Source organism: Amblyomma americanum, chromosome 9, assembly GCF_052857255.1.
Source record: "Amblyomma americanum isolate KBUSLIRL-KWMA chromosome 9, ASM5285725v1, whole genome shotgun sequence".
NCBI classification, from domain to species: Eukaryota; Metazoa; Arthropoda; class Arachnida; order Ixodida; family Ixodidae; genus Amblyomma; species Amblyomma americanum.
The window spans coordinates 128,427,481-128,452,077 of NC_135505.1; the positions used below are offsets into that span (position 1 = coordinate 128,427,481).

Here is a 24,597-nt window from a genome sequence, read left to right on the forward strand (position 1 = left end):
AAGAAAAAAAAGGGTCAGCTTGCCAACTACTAAAAGCAAAAAATATTGAAATTCAATGAATTGAGAGAATATGCGAGTCAGTTCGAAGTTATATAATAGCTTGAAAAAGGGCTCCTAATAAAGGAATGAGGGCTGAACATAGAAAACATGCTCAAAACAGTAATTCTATTCCCTGTGGTTTGCGCCTCCGGAGATTGCTTCCGGATAAAGACTTGGAAGAGTGACAGTGCCGTGTTTTATTCAGAACCACTGAGTGACGACAAGGAGGCTACGATTACAAGGTGATCACAGATGATTGAAGGTCCCCCCCCCCCCTTCTTTTTAAAGGTCGTGAAAATTCAATTTTCTGTTGCTTTTTAGAGCTGCCGCACAATTTATCGTTGTCCCCAGTGGGAAGAGTGGAACTGCTGATGGCTTTGTTGGGGTTGGAAAAGCTGGAACACAAGGCTGTCGTAGGCATTTTTCAGAGCGTCATGTTTTGCTTGAAGCTGGAAAATGAAAAAAAAAGAGGTCAAGCGTGACTTTGCAGTGCAGTGCTGCCGAAAGGAAACTGCTCTGCCGCCGCTTTGAAATTAGATACTGAGACACAGGAGAGAGAATGTACTGGAGAAAATATCCGCTAAATTGCTATATACAGCCACAGTCATAAAATCTAGATTGTTGGAATTACCTTCGAGAAGGTTGAATTTTTGACATTGGAGATTAGTAGGGTAGAACGTTGGGCCAGTTGGTGTAGCGACATAATTAAAAACTTTACGCAGAATAACACAGGACGGGAGGGAGAAACACGCGCACGCACACACATGAGTGCTCGTGTGTGTGTGTGCGTGTTTCTCCCTCCCGTCCTGTGTTATTCTGTGCAAAGTTTTTAATTTTGACATTGGAGTAGATATGAATCGATTTAAAAATTTATAAGCCACCAAGTTCGCTTCCTGATCCTTCAGGCTGGCTTGTACGTCTTTCTCAGCGTTTCAGGTGTCCGAAATGATTGTAGGGTTGTAGGCCCCTGTAGTTATTAGGAGTTCGAGTGACGCTGTAGGCTACTGCTTCAAGACCAGACTGCAAACTCTGTGGCCGCGCAAAAAATTGTCGACGGCGTCTTGTGTGACTTGTGATCAAATTAAAATTAAAATTTGATGCAGAAATGATATTCTCTATATTACTAACCATTGTTCTATGAAGTTGAACAAATTGAAAGTGCTGAATATAGTAGAAATGTGCTGCCTTGCCGACTACTACCTTAGATGTAATAACTAACCTAATTCTATGTTCTGTTCTGTCATTACATTTAAGAAGGAAATTTCGGGATCCATGCAATGCAATGGAAACTCATTGATCTCATAGTCTAAGCAGGACGTTTTTCCCTGAAGAATATTTCATGACTCCGAGGAGTGAAACATTATATGGGATAGAAGCTTGCTGCGAAACCACAGTTAAAACATTTTAATGGTCTCTGACAGTACAGGGTCAGTAAAAATTCCTAGGCCATAGGCACTGCTTTCAAGCGCTATAGGTGGGCAGTTACGATAACCGCCAAGCCCAAAATCTAGGATAGGAAAAGAATCATTCTCACCTCTGAGAAACTTGATACCTTTATTGCTATCTTATGTGGCAGGACATGCCGCTGAAAAGCCGACCCTTTGGACTGGGGACTTTTGACCACCCCTGAACATCTATGAGTTGCCTTATACATCCCACATTAAGCAGCGCCCTATTCCATCAAAAGCAGCGTTTCCTACTGCAGCGCCTCTCTTACTAGAGTACCAGTTTGCCAGTAATGACAAAAATGTCTTGAAATATAACTAAAATTTACTAATTAACTTTTTACGTAATTTGACGGCTGTTGCCAATGATGAGCTTACAGCTGCGGTGAAGACGCTATACCCATTGTTAAAACAACAAAAAAAATCCTCCTACAAAGCGCTGTAAAGAGAAAATCTAAGTTTTTTTCGCTCAAAACAGAAACTCAACGCATGAGGAACACTGTAACTATAGTGCCAACGCCCCGTTTGTTGGTGCGTGTTGCAATGGCTGCGGAGGGCTATACGAAATGTATGCTTTTTGCCTTGGATACATATATTAGGTTGGGACAACCTAAAAGATTGAAAAATAAGCCCCTGCCTGCACCACGGACGTGTAAAAGGTATAACCCAATTTTAAGATAAAAGAAAAGGCCGGAGGGAAATGGTAATATTACCACACTTAGGTGGAGAAAATGGAAAAAAAATGAGGTAGGGTAAAAAGCTACATAGCGACCCACAGCCGGGGGAGCGGGCCCGGGGAGACTCCCCTGATCTCCCCTGGGACGCAGCGGAGAGGATGGGTGAAATAGATAGGTTGTATGTTTGCCGGGGAAGGGGTTATGGGAATTGGGATGGGAATGGGGACAGCGAGTTTTTTTATCCGATCCTTCGAATGTCTCGAATCCAACGCTGGCCTGCCTGGCCAGGACAGGGAGGGCGTCAATGTTGCCCAATGGTGCGGCCCCAGGAAGCGCCGACCCTCAGCTGGTACACGCCCTTGTACACGTAGGCCTGGCGCTCTGGCTTGTGCAGTTACCCCAGAAGCAGACTTATTTCACAATAGGCTACCTTAGCTAAACGAATAGCGACGCTCTCCTGACAGCATGGGTGCTTCTGTTCAACGTTGCTAGTTCTTTGTCATTCATTGCGGAATTTCGCTCTAGCATTCGTTTTCCCTGGGGTATCGGCTTGACAGTTGAAGAGAACAGCTCAAGTAAGCCAAAATTACTCCATCGCTAAAAACCTTCTGACACCTATAGAGCGATGTTGCTGCCTACCAGCTGCCTCAATTCCATTGTCAAGTGCGGGAGCAGACGCATATCATTTGTTTTAAGTGGTGGCTAATGATAAGGAAATATTGACATAAGATGTTTAGCAGTCTCGGATCATAACGAACATAAACGAAAAAAATTGTATATTTCAAAGTTTCAGATGGTTGCGGACCATTTCGGGCATAATTTAGACGCAACGCGCAGTTTTACATTATGTGTTCAATCTGCTTTTTGTACAATGCGATGCACAGAAGGTGGCCGAGTGTGGTGTTCAAAGCAGATAAATGCACCTGTCTGCGCTAGTTTCGGGCGACGTTCTTTGCTTCTGATCTTCGAGGTCGGCCACTTAAAAACCTAATTTTTGACATCATCAGCTTGACAACGCAAAAGCAGGGCAAAAGCCTCTTCCATAGCTCTCCAATCAACCCTGCCCCGTGCCAGCTGCGGCAACCCTATCCCCGCCAACTTCTTTATCTCATCCGCCTAGCTAACCTTCTGCCGCCCCCTACTACACTTGCATTCTCTTGGAATCCACTCCATTACGCTTAACGACTAGCGGTTATCTTGCCTTCGCATGCATGCCCTGCCCAAGCCCACTTCTTCCTCTTGATTTCGACTAGGATGTCATTACGCCGCGTTTGTTCCCTCACCCACTCTGCCCGCTTCCTTTTCGTACAATGCGATGCACAGAAGGTGGCCTTTGGTGGTGTTCAAAGCAGATAAATGCATCTGTCTGCGATAGTTTCGGGTGACGTTCTTTGCTTCTGATCTTCGATGTCGGCCGGTGCCCACTTAACCTAATTTTTGACATCATCATCAGCTTGACTACGCAAAAGCAGGGCAAAAGCCTCTTCCATAGCTCTCCAATCAACCCTGCTCCGTGCCAGCTGCGGCAACCCTATCCCCGCCAACTTCTTTATCTCATCCGCCTAGCTAACCTTCTGCCGCCCCCTACTACACTTGCATTCTCTTGGAATCCACTCCATTACGCTTAAAGACCAGCGGTTATCTTGCCTTCGCATACATGCCCTGCCCAAGCCCACTTCTTCCTCTTGATTTCGACTAGGATGTCATTACGCCGCGTTTGTTCCCTCACCCACTCTGCCCGCTTCCTTTTCGTACAATGCGATGCACAGAAGGTGGTCTTTGGTGGTGTTCAAAGCAGATAAATGCATCTGTCTGCGATAGTTTCGGGTGACGTTCTTTGCTTCTGATCTTCGAGGTCGGCCGGTGCCCACTTAAAAACCTAATTTTTGACATCATCAGCTTGACAACGCAAAAGCAGGGCAAAAGCCTCTTCCATAGCTCTCCAATCAACCCTGCCCCGTGCCAGTTGCGGCAACCCTATCCCCGCCAACTTCTTTATCTCATCCGCCTAGCTAACCTTCTGCCGCCCCCTACTACACTTGCATTCTCTTGGAATCCACTCCATTACGCTTAAAGACCAGCGGTTATCTTGCCTTCGCATACATGCCCTGCCCAAGCCCACTTCTTCCTCTTGATTTCGACTAGGATGTCATTACGCCGCGTTTGTTCCCTCACCCACTCTGCCCGCTTCCTTTTCGTACAATGCGATGCACAGAAGGCGGTCTTTGGTGGTGTTCAAAGCAGATAAATGCATCTGTCTGCGATAGTTTCGGGTGACGTTCTTTGCTTCTGATCTTCGAGATCGGCCGGTGCCCACTTAAAAACCTAATTTTTGACATCATCAGCTTGACAACGCAAAAGCAGGGCAAAAGCCTCTTCCATAGCTCTCCAATCAACCCTGCTCCGTGCCAGCTGCGGCAACCCTATCCCCGCCAACTTCTTTATCTCATCCGCCTAGCTAACCTTCTGCCGCCCCCTACTACACTTGCATTCTCTTGGAATCCACTCCATTACGCTTAAAGACTAGCGGTTATCTTGCCTTCGCATACATGCCCTGCCCAAGCCCACTTCTTCCTCTTGATTTCGACTAGGATGTCATTACGCCGCGTTTGTTCCCTCACCCACTCTGCCCGCTTCCGGTCTCTTCACGTTGCATCTATCGTTTTCCTTTCCATGGCTCGCTGTGCTGTCCTTAACTTAAGCTGAACCCTTTTCGTTAGCCTCCACGTTTCTGCGCCGTAGGTGAGTACCGGTAAGATACAGCTGTTATACACTTTTCTCATGAGGGATAGTGGTAAACTGCCATTCATGACCTCAGAGAACCGGCCAAATGCACTCCTCCTTATTCTAGTTATTTTGCTCTTGTGATTCAGATCTGCGGTCACTACCTGCCCTAAGTAGACGTATTCGCTTACCATTTCCAGCACCTCGCTACCATTTTTAACATATCTCCTCAGAAAGAGGCAAAGCTATGGTTTCACCATGACCAATTCATTGGTAAGAAAAGGAGTCGTTCATGATATGCCGAGACTATGCAGAAAAGGCGGTGGTTCCATCATGCTTGAAACACATTTTTTTTCCAACGCAACAGGGAAAACTCTGAGGCAAATTGAGAGACGCCGCACTTTACAACGCAGTCTGTGCACTAATTTCTAGCAAGGTTTCCGTCGATGAAATAAGGACTGGAAAAACGTTCGTTATAAATATCACAACAAACATGTGCTGACCATTTACCCCTTGCATATGCTCGCGTAGCTAGTCTGGGTTCTGGTCGCACCAATTATGGGCATTGCGCAAATTGGCATAGTCTCTGCAAAACTACACCTCATTTGTTCGAAGCCCTCTGTGTAGAAATTCGGTGTCTTCGTCGCATTGAATCTGGCACCACTCGCAGAAATGGAGACGTTCTTGAAAGTCGTGTTGTCTCAGCTCACGGTGAAAGCACACATGATAAATGCGGTAGCTGTGTTTTGAAAGTGACCTCCAGATTGAAGCCTCATTCGCTTCACATGCGCTGGCAATTTCTCCGACGCTTCCTGCCGGCCTAACGGAGACGTGCTTCAGGACATCGACAACAAAAGACATCGACAGCAAAAGACATCGACAACAAAAGACATCGACAACAAAATCATCGGTTTCGGTCACTGGTCGCTTCATTTCAACAACTTGGACTGATCCAATGTCCTGAATCGATTAACTATCGACATGAATGGGAGACGTAACGGCACACGACGGCTAGGATTTTGGGCAGCATTGAGCCTGGATGTGAGCTCTGCGTAGACTTGCGGGCAAAGATAGCAGATCGCGTTGTCCCTTTCTAGTGCATAAGCACTAATCTCATAGGCCCAAACCCGGAGCAAAATCGTCCGTTGTCGATTTGTCTGTGCGCCTAGCGTGAGCGCTCCATCCCGCGGCACTACCCCCTCATCATCGTCTAAGTACAGAAAATTCGTGGTTTCAAAAGACATCGACAACAAAAGACATCGACAACAAAATCATCGGTTTCGGTCACTGGTCGCTTCATTTCAACAACTTGGACTGATCCAATGTCCTGAATCGATTAACTATCGACATGAATGGGAGACGTAACGGCACACGACGGCTAGGATTTTGGGCAGCATTGAGCCTGGATGTGAGCTCTGCGTAGACTTGCGGGCAAAGATAGCAGATCGCGTTGTCCCTTTCTAGTGCATAAGCACTAATCTCATAGGCCCAAACCCGGAGCAAAATCGTCCGTTGTCGATTTGTCTGTGCGCCTAGCGTGAGCGCTCCATCCCGCGGCACTACCCCCTCATCGTCGTCTAAGTACAGAAAATTCGTGGTTTCTTTACTAATTCACAGGAAATAAACATTCTCTGCAGTTTTTTTTGACAAAGGAGTATTGGAGAAGCGCTGGCGGGGGGGGGGGGGGGGAGGGGGCATTGTCACAATATTCACTATGCGACGTTGAAGTTTTGGTCCTTACATGGCTGAGGTGACACATCCCAAACCTCAGTAATTTGAAACACTGACACTGCAATGACTGTGTCGCCAGCACACCACCATATAAGCACCTAACAGTCGAACAGCAAAGCTTTTAGTGGAAGCGGCGCTATGAACCACAATAATGAGTGTCTAATAACATGCAGACAATGCCTTGCAAGCCCTCCTTGTTTCGCGGAAGAAGCCTTCCTTTGCTTGATGCACTTGTTAACACGTAGCGATTACACAGGAAGTGCAGTTAAACCTGGTGACTAAATGAGCGGATGACTACGCCTCATACCTAGCGTGTATGAAAGCTATTTATGTCACAGTAAAAGTGGGGGAGACTAAGAAGAAAAGTGCAGACAGGGGCTATCAGCCTAGACTAATATAACTAGGGGAAAGCTGCCGGAGCTACACTTTATCCCTCATGGATTGACGCTGCAACGCCGGAAAGACAAGGTTTCCTACTCCGCTTGACTACTGTTAGGCATAAAATGTGGATTCAACCGTGAAAATACGTCTATTGTCAAGGAGAACTTATAAAAAATTTTGTGAAAGTTTTCATTCCAGCCCAATACAGAACTTTAAATTGCGTTCAATGCATCGAAGCGAAAAAGAGCATTGAAATAATGTAATCTGGGTACAGAAGACAGGATCGCGGCGAAAATGTCAATTTAGAGGCACAATCCACGTTTTCGACCCGATACAAGCCAAGCCAAATACGAACCCTCGTCTTCAAGGATTATCCTTTGTGGATGAAACGTTCTTTAAGAAACTCGCATAGAGGCTGGTGCCAAATCTACAGCTAGGTAATATTGAGGATCTCTATGGCTCTCAGGGTTGTCAGAATCGACAGGCGCGTAATTGGCCACGACTACCCATTTTCGTTTTAGTTCTGAACTACGAAGCTTATAACGCACCAGCAGTCTAAGCATAGCGTGGAGGCTCCCTAGTCGAGAAGAATACCCCCGACGGTTACAAAAGGGAGCCAGTTTTTGCAATGCTTTATAGCTGATGTTGCTTGTGCAATAGATTTCGGGTGCTCCTCTTGTTGAGAAATTTGTTGTACCAAAAAAAAAAACGCGTTCTCATCGCGCTGCAGAACTTCAGAGAAGGAATATACAGTTGTTTTAATAACGGATACCTGATCGTCTTCTCCGTCGCCATGAACCAGCCTTTGGCAATAACCACCAAAACTTCGTTAAGTGGAATGTTTATTAAATTCTAGTTAATTAGGTCAGTCACTCGCGTGTTCTTCACCAATACTGACTTCTATCGGCACTTAGTTTCCTCCCGCAGACGTTTTTTGTTTGTCTCTAAAAGTCAGTTCTTAACAATTTTATAAAATCTGCACTGAAACACATGGTATCTACTCCAGGCAAACTAGTCCGGCTAATAGCTGAGCAACATTGCTTCGTCATAGCGCATGACCACCTTCGAGTCAGTCATAACTTTTGACTCACTTTAATCTAAAATGCAATTTTCGCGAACCTTCTTGTATGGAACTGGATTTTACAATAACTCAGCATGTCCTACCAGAATATTTCAATATTTTTCATTTCAGTCAACGAAAGTAGGCTGTCCCTTCAATCTAAGCAGAAAAGGAAATTAAATACTGCACCTGAGAAAGCAGACTGAGATACGGCAGCATGCCATCTTGGACCGCTTGCTTGATTTCCTCCTGCGACGAAGAGATTTTTCAAGTAAATTTCCTCCAGATTTATAATTATTATGCATTCAGTTAATATAGTGAGGTTATAAAAATTGTGCAGAATAAGGTCCCATTGTCGGTACTTCCATCGGGACATCGTATCACTGTATGCAACTGGACACACCCAAAACAGCGAGAGAAAATAAGTAGTGAAAAGAAGACAGACGACAGCAGCTAAACAAATGCAAAAATCAATCTACTTCACAGAACTCGCACTAAAGCAAGGGTGCGATTCATTCACTGCATGCGTGTAAGTAAGTTTGAGATAAATAAATCGAAAGGAAGACAACAGAGTTGTGAAATTGGTACATGTATGAAGAAAATCCGTAAGGAAGTATTGTCACAGGACATGGAAAAAATAGAGCAGTATTAATCGCAGAGAACCAATTTCGTAACCGAATATGGCACGAGATTGTAGCATAATGTTTTGGGGGGCAAGGGGCATTTTTATGCTAGGGGTGACAAGTTACATATTGAAATAGCCGAATAATAAGTAATCTTTGTGCGATAGTAGGTACGATGGTAAGATAGAACGAAATTCCTATTTAATGAAAGCTACTACTATTACTATCATTGTACTATTTCTCGGTGAGACGCGAATTAAACGCGCAGAAACTTCTTCATTAAATTGGTGTGTAAACGGTGATGTTACATATAGTTGAAATTAATGAAAGGAAATATCCTAACGCATTATGATGCGGGTGGTACTGTGGCTGTACTGAAATAGGGACATGCCTGCCGCGCATTCTTGTCTCCTTCAGGAAGTGCTAGAGCTGTGCCGCCATTTAAAAAAATTGTAGGAACCAATGAATTTATTTTTCCCTTGACAAAAGTGGTGGTACGGCATACTGATGGTACGAAGGTTTGTGACTCCAGTTCCTAGAATAGCTCTACGACTGCTGTCGATCTGCCTCAGAGATTCTCTCCGAGATTCTTGTTGCCTGCACGTTTGCATATCTGTTAATAACTGGAGAAGGGAAGCTATGACATGTTCTCAGTTCGCTATCTTGTGATTGACATGTATGCCCTCAATGCCGCAACAACTTTGTTTTATGGGGGTTGAAGGTCCCGATGGGGGTTGTAGAGCGCTATAGGGGTTGAAGGGCGCTATAGGGGTTGAAGGGCGCTATAGGGGTTGAAGGGCGCTATAGGGGTTGAAGGGCGCTATGGGGGTTGAAGGTCCCAAAAGCGACTCAGCCTATGAGGGGCGCCGTAATGAAGGGCCCCGGAAATTTCAAGCCGAACACCATAACCACAGCCACCACGGCGGTGATCAGGAACAGATGATTATGGTGATTATAGATTTTTCTGGCGCAAAGGCTTCTGTGGCCAAGGAGCACATTGAAAGAAAGTTATTTCTTATACTCTAGGTGGGGCCAAAGACTCGTTTCCAAAGCATTTCACCCTAAAGAAGCTGAGCACCATGGCAGGGGAAAGCTTGTACCCATTGTATCACCGGTGGGTACCCGGCGGTACTGGGGATCGAACCCTGCACCTACCGCATGCGAGACGGATGCACAAACGACTAGGCCACCGCTTTGGTGGTAACCCGGAACAGTTTAGACCGCATGGGTATATTTTGTCACGCGCTAACATCGTATAGCAGAGAGATTTTTCCGCCTCAATCGAAATAAAGCCGCCAGGATCGAGCCCGCGACCTTAAGCTGCGCAGCCGAACGTCAAAACTACTCAGGCTGCACGGTGGATTTATGATGACGTTAGATCTTATGGCAGTGGGCAGGCTGTTTAATCAGAGATATCTGTACATCTAAGCTGGGCCTGTCGCGGCCTCGTTTCTTCCCGGTGTTTAGGAAAAGTCGGTAGTTGTACCAATCAAAAATGTCAGTTGATGTTTTGCCTTTCGTGGTATGCGCGTCGCCACAAGTATGGGAAACTTGGAAACAACTGACAAGAGCAAAATTTTCCAGCTAATTTCTGCTTAGGCATTAAACCGGTTATGAAACGCCGACTTTTATGGATATGGGAGCCTGAACTAAGTGGCAGCTGACATGTGCGATATTAGGGCTGCTTTGGAGAAATCAGGTGCAAATATTAAATAACAAAAGAGAGTTTAGTTTATGGATTTTAACGCCCCAAAGCGACTGAGGCTATGAGGGAGGCCGTAGTGGAGGCCTTCGGAAATTTCAACCACCTAGAGTTCCTTAACGTGCGCTGACGTCGCAATGTACAGGGGCCTCTAGAATTTTGCCTCCTTCGAAATTCGACCACAGTGGCCGGGATCGAACCCACGTCCTTCGGGTCAGCAGGCGAGCGCGTTAACCACTGAGCCACCGCAGCGGCTGGTTCAGAAAATAGATATAAGATGTGCCTTCCTCCTAACAGCGTGAGAATAGTTGCAGGGTTCACTTACCTGTATTTTATTAAGAGATGCGGAAAAATGGTCATTGGAATTCTTCAGTCCTCCTTCAATCTGGGGAAAACGTGGGCACAGGAGAATTTTTGTATAAAAATTACCTTATTTCGCTGAAGTCATGAAAAGAGCAAGATCCAGAACGCTTTTGCCGTTTCCTACCTCATGCAGGAAGTTTTAATTAAGTTTTATTGAATATTTGACTGATATTTATCGCAGTGAATGAACGCCGGAATAAGATGCTGTTTCTGGTTTCTCTCGATTGATTCCCTTGGTAACCAGACAAGAAAGAACGAGGAATTCTGGCAGAATATTACATTTTCAAAGGTGGGGAAGATAATTTAAGATTTCGCATACCACGTGCAGCTGATGATTTGTCTCTCCAAAGGCGGTAGACATTGCTTCGAAATTCCTCGTCATTTCCTGCAGAAAAAAGAACGCTGCAGTTCGCCGAATTGTCGCCAGCAAATAGCCAGTCTGTTAGCCTTACTTGCATATCTGATGTCATTTGTTTTAACACCTCGTGGTCCTTGTCGCATTGAGCTTGCATCTGCAAAAATTACATATTAAAATTGAAGCTGTTTGCTCGCTTCCGCACAAGCTTATAAAGAACTGCGTGCATCTCGTTGAAGAATCGCTGGAAGTAGTGCATGGAGGCACCCTGCGAATAAACAAGCATCGGGAAGAAAAACGTATCTTACGTTTTTCATGTCAATTTGATGAGACTGTACGGTCTCAGTCAGTAGTTCACTTTCACCCTGTGATATTGAAGGCATTAATGATTAACTCTGAGCAAAAACTACAGATGTTGCAAATAAGCTGTCTCATGCAGTTCCCAATGCCGATAGTCACTCACTTCTTTCTTAGCAAGTGCCTTTTTCAGCTGAAAAATAAAGAAAAGAAAATAATTAGAATTATCCTAGGCTTTTGTAAAGCTAAAACCTAACCTCCTTTTCTTAGTAACATGTCATTCTTTTTGCGCTGCACTAGAAATACTAAACTTGTTTTCGGCTATGCGCAGCTGATTTGCCAGTTCATAATAATTATTTTCATCAGCCTGACTACGCCGACTACGGGGCAAAGGCCTCTCCCATGTCTCTCCAATTAACCCAGTCTTTAACCAACGGCGGTCAATCTATCCACGCAAACTTCTTTATCTTATCCGCGGACCTAACCTTCTGCCACCCCCTGATACGCTTCCCTTCTCTTGGAATCCCCTCCGCTACCCTGAAGGAACTGCGCTTATCTTGCCTTCCCAATACGTGCCTAGCCCAGAGCCTGTTTCTTCCGGTTTGCCAGTTAGCAGCTGGTAAATGAAACGAGCGTTGAGGAAATGCCATAGTCTAGATGCTTTAATCGTATCAGAAGAGGCACCCCGGCTGCTTAACATGTAAGAAAGGTGTGACGGGAGGTATGCGATCCTCCTATACTGTCGACTAACTTATCCAAACTCTTCGCACTGTCACAGTCATTGCAACAGAAGCACCGCTTTAGTATCGATTGCAGGCGCAGAAGCTGTGCCTCAAACACGCCGAGTGGCTGAAAACTAAACGAAGTGCAGGTGTTGTGTTCCGAGACTCAAATGGATGTCTGTCCGCATTTTAGCGGACGTGCCTTGCGTAAAATTGCAGTCGCTACCTCAGGCGCTCTACCGAGGCACACGCGGCATTCACACAACACAGATCTGTGCATATGAACTTTCCTATGCCCGCCATTTTCCCACTCTTCGGTTATTCCTTAATCCAAGCCGATCTGTAGAAGGTAGTCTACCCATGGCAGTCGGCGCAAGATGGATTACTCGGCACCGTCAACCGAAATCCATCTAGTGTGCTTCATTTCCAACGCACCGTCGGGCCAGTTCAGTGAACTCAAAACGGCCGATCGTCGACAAGAACCCCTGGCCTCCATACATGATTGAACTCTATGTTGCTCTTTGCTAGCTGCACAAGTGCATGTTTCCTATTAAGCTCTTCTCGTTCCCATGATATAAAGTAGGCAAGAGCCTTAACCGCTTTTACTCACTTGTTCCGTTTAGGTTTGTCTGATAGGGTTTAACGTCCCAATGCAACTCGGGCTTTGAGCGACATCATGGTTGAGGGCCCCAGATAATTTCGGCCATACAGAATTATGACATCGCAAAGTACACGGGCCTCGGCGGCCATTTCGCCTCTATCTGAATGTGACCGCCGCGGGCGGGATGGAACCCGTAAGTTGTAGGTCAGCAGACGAGCTCCATAACCACTGAGCTACTGCAGCGGCCAATGTGGAAATGTATGCAAAGGAACTCAGCATTAGGCTGTTTTCCGTGGCTAAGCTAGCTTAAAAGGTGGCTGAGATAAAAACAAGCTGGCATTTATGGCTCTGGTACGGCCTTCTAATTGTGAAAAAGGAGCCCTACCCTAAAACGACAGTTATATAAGGTATAAAAATAAACAAAACCAAAGTAAAGATGTTGCCGCCAATGGCTGATTTTGCAAGTAAAATGCGTTTGTCGTTTAAAATTTGTTTTTGAGCTAGCTGATTCATATTTGTTTCATAAGTGGGCGACGCAAAAATGATATCGAACGCAGAAGTAACAGTGAAGGGTGGACGGGGGGAGCGCCTGTCCTATATATCCAGTGTTACTACTGTGTTCACTGTAGCGCTTGCGCTGCCTTCTTATGATGCTTCTCTCAATGCTGCTTTTACGGATGCTGTAGCCTTTCCAAACGGTGGCAACCATTCTTTTTCTACACCTCACCGCAGTGGCTCAGTGGTAATGGTACTCGGCTGCTGGCCCGAAAGACGCGGGATTGATTCCGGCTGTGGCGGTCGCATTTCGATGAAGGCGAAATGCTAGAGACCCGTTTATTGTGCGATGTCAGTGCACGTTAACCTCAGATGGTCGAAAATATTCGGAGGCCTCCAATACGCGGTCCTTAACTGCCTGAGCCCGCGTTGGGACGTTAAACCCATTGAAACCAAAAACCAAACTTCTTTTGGGGTATGGACGTGACGACTTTGAATCCATCGGCGGGAATATTTTGAAATCATGTCTCGCCTCTAAATGAATCTTTTACGGCAGCAAAAGCGTCAAACACAAAAAAAGAGCAATGAAATCAATTTTGGTGACAATGAAAATCGATGTAATTGTCCTCAGGGCCCTATAAAAAGAAAAGCTTGTATTACTACATCTGCATTCCAGGGGAATACGCCACCATAGGGTGGCATATTCCTTTACATTACCTTTATCTTTAGCACTTATCAGTGAAAATATTTTAATCTGGCACTGCTCCTGATCGCGATTATGAACAATTCATGCGGGCCAGTAGATCATCGCGTCAAACATTGTTAATAGCGTAGGCGCCGCTAATGCAGCGCCTATTAAGATGAATACATGCGCACACAGCGAAAATTCCTCATGGGGTGCGTTCAGGCTTTCTACACACTTCTAAGTAAATGGATCAAGGTTAACGAAGATTTAAAAGGCGTAATGCACTTTCCTGGTTAGTTTACTGAAGTGTTTATGGAAACAAAGTATCAAGATATCTTGCAGAACCTACGAAATAAAAGTAAGCAAAACTGACAACACTTACGTCGCCTACGTCATTCTGAGTGGAGAGTAATCCCGCATTTAGCTGTTGAATCTGTTCCTGGAAAACCCATGGCAACAATGAGCAACAAGAAGGGAACACAAGAGCTGCCCCGATTAACTTGGCACATGCAGCTCTGTGTGCGCATTCTTACTCACGTCTTTTTGACGAAGTGCCACTTTTAGCTGAAAAAAGAAAAAGAATAATGAGAACAAGCTAGGAAAATGTCTCCTGAAAAAGTAAGGCTTGTGACGCTTGACAGCCCTACACGCGGAAATTTTTAATACTCCTAAAACTTTGGCAGTAACATCAGTGTAGTGAAGAGCTAGTGGGGGTAATTCTATCGGAGAAGTAAACACCAGGTGGGAAAATAGATGAGCAATTTTCTAAAGTTTTATAACATACGAGAATTTAGAACTAACCTGCCAATGTGAACATCTGAATAATTAAGATTTAGGGTGAAAAAAGAAGCACCAGGAGCTATTTTTCTGAAGACATGACTATACCGAACGTTTTTTCGTAAGTTATATGAACACACCAGAAAGCCTGGATTCGCAGTGGACCACATATAACTAATCCACTAATGAAAATGCATTAATAGCTCAATGTTCGAAATAAATTTGCATATGCAGATAAATTTAGCGTAGTATGTTCGTACCAACGTTAAAACACTAAGCCAAAATTTCCAAAAGTCTTTTTCTGACGCTCTTACACTATAATTAAGACACGAAAGGAAAGTGCCCAGTGATCCAAGGGTGAGTTGTGGTATTCTTGTAGGTGATTGTGAACAAGTTTTAATCTGCGAAACTGAAGAGTTCGTTTCAATAGGGGATATCGACTGATATCCTGTTTTAACGCGATAGCGTTAAGGAGCACGTGTCGCAGAAAAGCCGGTGTCGTCGGCGTCTTTGGCCGTGAGCGAAAAATGACGCATCTCGGTGGACACCTGAACCACGCTGTAAAGGAAGAGATTTTAACGCGATAGCGCTAAAGATTGATTGATTGATGGATTGATGATGGATTGTTTGGATTGATCAGTTGATTGATCGATCTATCGATTGATCGATCGATCGATCGATTGATTGGTTTGGTGTATGGGGGTTTAACGTCCCAAAGCGACTCAGGTTATGAAAGACGCCGTAGTAAGGGCTCCGGGAATTTCGACAACCTGGGGTTCTTTAACGTGCACTGACATCGCACAGTACATGGGCCTCTCGAATTCCGCCTCCAACGAAATCCGACCGCCGTGGCCGGGATCGAACCCGCGTCTTTCGGGCCAGTAGCCGAGCGCCATAACCACTCAGCCACCGCGGCGGCACTGTACACCGATTGATTGACTGATCGATTTTTCCTACCCTTACGGCGCGATCCGGGTGTCCAGCGAGAAATGTGAGATAGGCGTCATTTTTTTTCCTTAAAAGCAATTGTTAATTTCATTTTCCTCCCCTACGGCGCGGTTCGGGTTTCCGCCGAGATATGCGAGACAGGCGTCCTTTCCTTAAATTGTCCAACGGGCCACGCGTCTCGCCGAACGGGCGATGGCGTTCCGTGTACTCCTCGGCAACGCTGCGATACACTGTCGCGTCTCAAAGACGAAGGTTAAGCGTCCTGCAATTTTAATTGCATCGTTATGGATACGTCATTAGATTACAGTTATCAGAGATTGACGCCGTACTTTCTTGCTTTTGGTGCAGGCGGCTTAGGGATATGCCTTAGAGTTTAATGCGCACATATTGTATAACTTTTCGGAATACTTATTTAATGGTACGCGGAAAATTTGTCCATTGAGACGATATATATTTTCATTTCAAAGCGACAGCATTAAGGAGATTGTGTCGCAGAAAAGCCGGTGTCGTCGGCGTCTTTGGCCGTGAGTGAAATATGGCGCCCCTTGGTGGGCACCTGAATTTTCCTTCCCTTACGGCGCGGTACGAGTGTCCAGCGAGAATTCTGAGACAGGCGTCATTTCCTTTCCTTAAAACCAATTTTCATTTCAATTTCCTTCCCTTACGGCCCGGCTCAGGTGTCCACCGGGATATGTGAGATAGGCGTCCTTTTCTTAAATTTTCCAACGGGCCACGCGTCACGCCGAACGGGCGTTGGCGTTCCGTGGACTCCTTGGCAGCCCTGCTGCCCGCTGTCGTGTGTCACTCTTAAAGACGAAGCTTAAGTGTCCTACAAATTTTTATCTTGTTTTAAACGCCCAGAAACACAGCTTTGGGGGCCTGAGGAGCACTTTTCTGGCCATTCTAACGAATTACTATTGCGGTACAGTAAATAAGCAAATAACTACACCCAGCGGACCAATCTGCTTGCCTGCATCATTTTCTGAATATATATCTGGAACTGGCATTTTTTATGATAGTCACGAAGGTAGCGAAAATAAAATGCGGGGACGGCTTTAAGACACCGAGCGTTTCAATCTCTCGAAAAACAAATGTGGAAGTAAAGAACCATACTTGAACTTCCATCCACCTACCTCTGCTACTTCATTTTTCAGGCCACGAATCTCGGAGAGGCTTTCTTTCACGAAGTCAGTCAGCTGAAAAATGAATGGCGGGGGATGCGCCAATGTTCAAAATATCTCATTCTGTTGAGAAGTAGAGGAATAGACGCATTCTTTGAAGGAATTTATAGAAAGAAGAACAGGCCTGGCGGAACGGTGGCCACCTGAACGGTCCCGCGGCATAAAACAGGCCGCAGAGAGGTAAGCGCTACTTGCAAACAAGGCGTAGTGTTGGAGATGTGCGTCTCGCTGACGTTTAATTCAAGACAGCTTTGTTTATTACACTTAGAACACTCGTTCTTTGGCTGGTATCATGTAAGCTGCGTCGTAGCAAAGTGGCAAATGAGGTAAGAGCCGCAAGCGCTGTTACATCAAAGGCTACTCAAGAACGTGGCAGGTCGGGCAGGTTTTGGTTCATTTGTGAGACACTAAGCGCAACGAAATGATGCGATTGCCTGCGAATTGTGAATGCTTTCTGCTTTCGCTTACTGGTTCTTTGTTACGTTTGACGCCTTAAATAAAGAAAAAAAATTGATCAGGTTTTAAGTAGTTAAACTGAGTGGAAGTGCAAAAGCGTGCGTTTAGACTGATTAGCTCAAGGTATTGTTTTGCTGGGCCGTCGGCACGTCTGGCGATGATATTAGACTGAGGTTAAGCTCTGATTGATCTGTTCGCGCCTCAGATGGAAGTTTTTATAGACGACGATGTGCAATTCACAACGCGAGAGTGCTGCAGTTCAGAACAAAAGGCGTGTTCGGCGGCGGCGCCTAGGTCGCCTTGTGTTCTCGCGCAGCACCCTTAGAAGCTGATCTGTTCGCTCCGCCGCCTGTTCGACTTCCAGTCATGGATATTGATGTGCATGGTTTTTTTTAACCCCCTAACGTGCTATCACTGTTGCTAGGCAACGGCACAAGATCCAAAGACCACGAGATCCAAAGATAAGATTCCTGGTCGGAGTTGGCGAGCGTACAAGTGCTTTCTCTCTATATCAAAAGAAGCTTGAATCGGCGAGTTGTTAAGGTTGGGCCGGATATCGAGAATGTTTGCGCTGATAACACCATACTAATTATTCGGAATAATTTCCTTCATGTCCTGAACCAATCAAAAGTCAAGTAGAGGTGCCCACGGAAGCAGCAAGGCCCAATCCCAACCGGAAGTTATACGCCTCGGCTGATGTAGAATCACTTACATCCTGGGACGGAGCATTTTGGCTGGAAGTCTTCGGATCAGGTTGCTGGAAGAAAAGATAAGAATATAATGGTTACACAAGAAACCAGAAGAGTGCAAGTGCCAGCTGCACAGATGACTCGCTCGCTACAACCGCAGTACTGCGCACCCTAGAAAACGTAGCACCACTTTGGACCTTTTTCTAAAAAGGAACAGAACCCACTGGTTGCAAGATGAATCAGTGAAAATTAACAAAATACAAAAAACTGAGGAAAGGCTTTTGAGTGGCGTGCGTTACTAAGTTTCAAGTAATTCGCGTTACAAAAATACATATAAGAGAAAGAAAAATCGGGGAGCACTGTTTGCTTTTTAATCTCTATCCATTTATAATAATGAGATTTATGCCAGTGTACATATCATTGTGTAAGAGCCTTAACGTGATACGGCGTCCGGATTCACGTTTATTTAAACGCATTATAAAGCGCTTCTCGAGCAGCCAAAGCTGGTAGGTGGTGTGGCGGGCGGCTACACAATAAAGGGGTGGCGCACACAGTCCAAGAGTTAATCCGTCCTACCCGTACAATAATTACATGCTTTTAATTTTACAGTCGTTGCTTTTAACCTTCTGGGTCCTTTTATCTTTTTTTCAAGGTTTTCATTGTATGGGTTTGAAGTTTTACTTAAACTAGTATTCTCCTTGCCCCATGCTCTGTCTATTGAATGTATATGTTCCCGCTTTTAAGACAAAACTAGTTTAGAGTCAGCACTATCTACTTATACCGTTTTTGGTCAGTAAACAAATAGCTCTGCTGCGTGAATTATAACCACGTGAAATCAAGAAGCCGGGCAAAGTACGATACGAGAAATAATTCTGCAAGCAACAACAATGAAGAGGCAGCGACTAGCAAGTGCTGAGATTAATTCTTTACGGGTGGCCCGCAGACGCAAGTTAAATTTTAATGTACATTGAAAACATAGAGATCGGTTTTACGTGTAAACATTGTACAATTACCTGCAAGGTGCCGCACTTTGTGTAGGTTAAGCAAGTGTTTTTATGGAAATGTGTAGCAGATCGCAAAATTTCTCTGAAGTCTACCCAACTCATTCTGCCTCTAAAGGAATAAAGGGCTACCCACTTACAGGTTATACTAGGAACAGCTTGCCACTAATAACCAGGAGGGTGGGACGGCAGATCCAGCTTTGTAGCAGTGATCCTTTGCATGATGTATGTTTATTGCAAGAATAGCTACTGGCAAGCGATAATTAATTAAAAGTAACAAAAATTGCAACTATATAATTCCCAAGGTGAAGACATGTTTGCACAGCACATGTAAGTGAAAAAGCATTGTTATGATGAACTCATTGATAGAAAGATGAATTACTTCCTGTGTAACTTCCTCTTTAGAAAGCAATGCAACTGGCAATGGAGACATATGAAGGTTATGCTGCATCAAAGGCTGAGGTTCGCCTTGCTTTGCATGAAATATATTCCCTGAGGCAGCTTTACTGCCACTTTTATACCAGAGCCTTGAAATTGGTTTTGAGAGAGAATCCTTGTGGTAAAGCGACACACACACACGGGCACAAAAAAGCGACGTACCTCTGGGACCATTGCTCCTTCTGTTCGTGAATCGCGCAGTTCTTTTCCCTTGTCTTTGCATTCCTTCATATGTTGCATCATTAGCTTCTTGGGCACCTGGTCCTTACAATAGGAGCATGGGCTCATCTTCACAACGATAAGCACAAAAAATATACAGCAACAATATTAACAAACACTTCACAGACATGCACTTCAAATTTAGCAGTTGTTTTAATGCACATCTCGTGATTGTGTTTTCACGGAACGCCTCAGTAAAAAAAAAAATTAGGTGGCCGGTGACATACGAGCGCGCGCGCGCGCGCGCCCACACACACACACACACACACACACACACACACACACACACACACACACGCACACGCACACGCACACGCACACGCACACGCACACGCACACGCACACGCACACGCACACGCACACACATACACACACGCACACACACATACACACACGCACGCACACACACACACACACACGCACACACACACACACACACACGCACACACACACACACACACACACACACACACACACACACACACACACACACACACACACACACACACACACACACACACACACACACACACACACACACACACACACACACACACACACACACACGCTGGTCAAAATTTTGACCAGCTACATCAACGAAGTTTCCAATTGATCCACAACCACAAAGCAGGAGTGGACGTCGTTTTTTCCGCCCCTCAGCGCCTTTCGCAGCTCTGTAGGATTGTAAATGAAAAAGAGAAAAGAAAAAGAGGCTGCACCATTCGGCACAGAGATCCATCTACTGCATGCGCGGAAGGCGTCGTTTACTCAATTCCTTTGTCTTGTAGCAAGGTATACATCGGCCAAACAGGCCGATGTATCAATGATAGGCTGAGTGAACACAAGAACGATTTATCTGGTACTTCACTCAGGAATCTGCCCGTACACTGCCGAAACTGTGACCCACAAAATCCATGCCATCCTTTGTTCGAAAAAGCCACTGTGATAAAAAAGCACAGGAACAAGTTGACACGTGAAATAGTGGAAGCAACCGAGATTGCTAGGCACGAGGGTGAATGTGTAAGTGCACCCTCGGTTTCATTGTCGAAAAAAGAGTTAATCTTTCTATCGGGGCCTGTTTGAAGTAGTAATGGTTCAGCGCCTGTGACGTCGTCCTCTGTGTTTCTTCTGTCCCTGTGCTCTAAACGCGCTGTCAACAAGAATGAACCAGCCTTGGCCCGTAAGTAATATTCAGAGAACTTCCAGGGCCTTCCCAGTGCGAAATCGAACTGTTCACCAGTCTTTCAGGATTGAATCGTAATCACAAAAAGCAGCTCCTAACTGATGCTCGAATTCATCAAGGCAGAGTTGATGGACTACTTAGGAGATATCTGTGCGTCCTAACCCTCTATCATGCTGTATTCAAAGGAATTACAATATTTGCGTTGTCAGTGATTAGTTTGCTGGCTTTGCTTGTGTGATCTCGGGCCATGACTTGCTTATATATTCCGCTATGCGGTTCATAGTGAATTTTTACAGGTTAGCGCTCGTCAGTCACCTGTGTTTCTTCTCCGTCCTTGTCTGGTCATGCGTTTAACTTTCATGCGTTTAACGATAACCTGACATCAATAATTACGGAGTGCGCAGTAGAAGTAGGCGGTAGGACAGTTCGAAAAGATACCGGGAAGCTATCTCAGGTGACGAAAGATCTGATTAAGAAGCGCCAAAACATGAAGGCATCTAACACTACCGATAGAATAGAGCTAACGGAGCTATCAAAGTTAATAAATAAGCGCAAGGTAGCCGACATAAGGAAGTTTAATATGGAGAGAATCGAGCATGCTATAAAGAACGAAGGTAGCCTGAAAACAGTGAAGAGGAAACTAGGCATAGGTAAAAACCAGATGTATGCATTAAGAGACAAGCAGGGCAATGTCATTAGCAATATGGATAAGATAGTTAACGTAGCCGAAGAGTTCTACACAGACCTGTATAGTAGCCAGTGTAATCAGAGCGCTAATGAGAAAGACAGCAGTGCACAGCAATGCGTCATCCCGCCAGTAACGAAAGATGAAGTAAAGAAAGCCTTAGAAGCAATGAAAAGGGGAAAAGCAGCTGGGGAGGATCAGGTAACAGCAGATCTGTTGAAAGATGGAGGGGACATCGTGCTAGAAAAACTAGCCACCCTGTATACGCAATGCCTTATGACCTCGACAGTACCAGAAGCTTGGAAGAATGCAAACATTATCTTAATTCATAAGAAGGGAGACGCCAAGGACTTGAAAAATTACAGGCCGATCAGCTTACTATCCGTTGCCTACAAAGTATTTACTAAGGTAATCGCTAATAGAGTCAGGGCAACGTTAGACTTTAATCAACCAAAAAATCAGGCAGGCTTTCGTAAAGGATATTCCACAATAGATCATATTCACACTATCAATCAGGTGATAGAGAAATGCGCAGAATATAACCAACCTCTCTATATAGCTTTCATTGATTACGAGAAAGCATTCGACTCAGTGGAAACCTCAGCAGTCATACAGGCATTGCGTAATCAGGGGGTAGAAGAGCCTTATGTCAAAATACTGGAAGATATATATAGCAACTGCACAGCTACTATAGTCCTCCATAAAGTCAGCAATAAAATTCCAATAAGAAAGGGCGTCAGGCAAGGAGACACGATCTCGCCAATGCTGTTCACCGCATGTTTGCAGGAGGTTTTTCGAGGCCTGAATTGGGAACAGTTGGGAATAAGAATAAATGGAGAATACCTAAATAATCTGCGATTTGCTGATGACATTGCCTTGCTGAGTCACTCAGGAGGTGAACTGCAAATCATGATCAACGAGTTAGACAGGCAGAGCAGATCGATGGGTCTAAAAATTAACATGCAGAAAACCAAGGTAATGTTCAACAGCCTAGCAAGGGAACAACAGTTCACAATTGGCAGCGAGAGCCTAGAAATTGTGACGGAATACGTCTACTTAGGGTAGGTAGTGACAGCTGATCCGGATCATGAGAGGGAGATAACTAGAAGGATAAGAATGGGGTGGAGCGCATATGGCAAATTCTCGCAGATCATGAGTGGCAGTTTACCAATTTCCCTCAAGAGGAAAGTGTACCACAGCATAATCTTACCGGTACTCACCTACGGGGCAGAAACGTGGAGGCTAACGAAAAGAGTTCAGCTTAAGTTAAGGACAACGCAGCGAGCCATGGAAAGAAAAATGATAGGTGTAACGTTAAGAGGTCGGAAGCGGGCAGAGTGGGTGAGGGAACAAACACGGGTTAATGACATCCTGGTCGAAATCAAGAGAAAGAAATGGGCTTGGGCAGGGCATGTAATGCGAAGGCAGGATAACCGCTGGTCTTTAAGGGCAACGGAGTGGGTTCCAAGAGAAAGTAAGCGTAGCAGGGGGCGGCAGAAGGTTAGGTGGGCGGATGAGATTAAGAAGTTTGCAGCCAAAAGGTGGATGCAGCTGGCAAAGGATAGGGTTAATTGGAGAGACATGGGAGAGGCCTTTGCCCTGCAGTGGGTGTAGTAAGGCTGATGATGATGATGATGATGATCTTGAAGGAAGTACGAGATAACAGTCAATACTCTTCTTATCCTGAGATTACATACAATGAAGAACTCGGTACTAAATATATATTAAATTTTCGTCCAGAGTGTCGTAACTAGCAGGGTTCGAATCTGTAAAGTGGGCGTGGGCAGTTTGACACCCGACGCCATTGCCGCTTAAGAGCATCGGCGACTGCATGCTATTATTTAAACCTGTAGTCCAGGTCTGCAGTTGATATAGTTCAGCGATAGGAAAAACGTGCCCGACCTAAGTACATTCTCCGCGAAAATTTGACGACCCAATTTTTTTTCTTCATCTCCTTAGTGTCAGTTTACCCTTGCAGGAAACAATTCTGTGCACGTTAAGACCACATCTTTCTGCCGCAACGGCCTGGGAGCCATCTTTCAATCCATGTTCAACTCTCAGCGATCTGACACTGATGTCGCTATCCCTAGCTGCCAACGAAAGAGAGGGGATAATTACCGTAACGGGAGATGCGTGATCCGACACTTCGGAACCGTGAGCAACTTGGAAGCACGGGCAATCTACGAGGTGGACCTGGAGAAAAGGAAGTAAAAAATGAGTATTTTTTGCGAACAGTAGGACGCCATATCCAAAAGAGTGAGAACTCATTGCAGCAAAAGTAATCTTAACAGTTACAGTTGTAGTACAACAATGGGGCGGGAAAATGAACCCATTTGCTCACGCTTTCAAACAAGCGAGGAGACGATCGAGAGTAACTGCACTTGACTTACAATGCGGTATTTTTCCTCGTCACTTTGGCGGTCCATTGTATTGTCACGGCTTGATGTAGAGGTCGGCGGCGAGCAAAGGTGAAAGCAGGAGCCCAAAAACAGGCAGGTCCGCCAGCAGCAGCGTCGTCGTCGTCGGCACGCGGTGATCGCGCTTCGACTTTCTCTTCGCTACACTACCTCCCCCTATAAAGAAGCATCGTCCCGATGCTAACCCGAGAGCAAAAACACGCAGCGGAAAACCACACACGGCCTCAGAAAATTTTGCTGGCCGATGTAAAAGGCAGTGGAAAATGCAGGCGATTATCTCGCCTAATACGGCTTAAGCCGGACTACGTGCACAATTTCAGGGCGTGGGGAACGACGAGATGACGATCGCGCTCCTTCGGCCAGCACGTCGTAGTTCAGTTCACCTATGCAGCGAAGAACCGTATACTGGCCGAAGTAGCGCTTCATGGATTTCTCGGGGAGACCTCGACGGCGTACCGGCGTCCACACGCAGACCTTGTCCCCATGGTTAAAATAGGCGTCACTTTGAAGATTTTACTGACTAGCGTCTGTATGGTGTAGGTGTTGGATGCGGAGTCTGGCGAGTTGCTGAGATTCCTTCCCGCGCTCGCACAGTAGTCGGCATCAGGGTGAGCAGTTCGCGCGTCCTCATCTACGCTGTGACTGCCTGCTATGCCGCTGTGCCCCGGTGAGTTATGCACCCGTCGAAGAAGTCTGGTGAGCT

General features: G+C 45.4%; 1 protein-coding gene across 3 annotated transcripts in view; it reads right to left on the reverse strand.

Annotated features, from left to right (window-relative positions):
- Nucleotides 1-221: 221 nt before the first annotated feature.
- The window catches only part of LOC144104308 (uncharacterized), a 38,794-nt gene continuing 14,418 nt past the window's right edge, over nucleotides 222-24,597 (reverse strand). For 2 of the 3 annotated variants that reach the window (XM_077637223.1, XM_077637222.1), the window contains exons 4-16: nucleotides 23,596-23,670; nucleotides 19,553-19,678; nucleotides 17,975-18,019; nucleotides 16,759-16,821; nucleotides 14,438-14,464; nucleotides 14,283-14,339; nucleotides 11,564-11,590; nucleotides 11,409-11,465; nucleotides 11,198-11,257; nucleotides 11,065-11,130; nucleotides 10,708-10,767; nucleotides 8,247-8,306; nucleotides 222-488 (exon numbers count right to left, since the gene is read on the reverse strand). In XM_077637223.1, the coding sequence (XP_077493349.1) occupies nucleotides 375-488; nucleotides 8,247-8,306; nucleotides 10,708-10,767; nucleotides 11,065-11,130; nucleotides 11,198-11,257; nucleotides 11,409-11,465; nucleotides 11,564-11,590; nucleotides 14,283-14,339; nucleotides 14,438-14,464; nucleotides 16,759-16,821; nucleotides 17,975-18,019; nucleotides 19,553-19,678; nucleotides 23,596-23,670 (837 nt within the window). In that variant the 3' untranslated portion in view covers nucleotides 222-374. Of the gene's footprint in view, nucleotides 489-8,246; nucleotides 8,307-10,707; nucleotides 10,768-11,064; nucleotides 11,131-11,197; nucleotides 11,258-11,408; nucleotides 11,466-11,563; nucleotides 11,591-14,282; nucleotides 14,340-14,437; nucleotides 14,465-16,758; nucleotides 16,822-17,974; nucleotides 18,020-19,552; nucleotides 19,679-23,595; nucleotides 23,671-23,867; nucleotides 24,007-24,597 lie in introns of those variants that run through there. The other variant, XM_077637224.1, reaches the window with a different exon arrangement.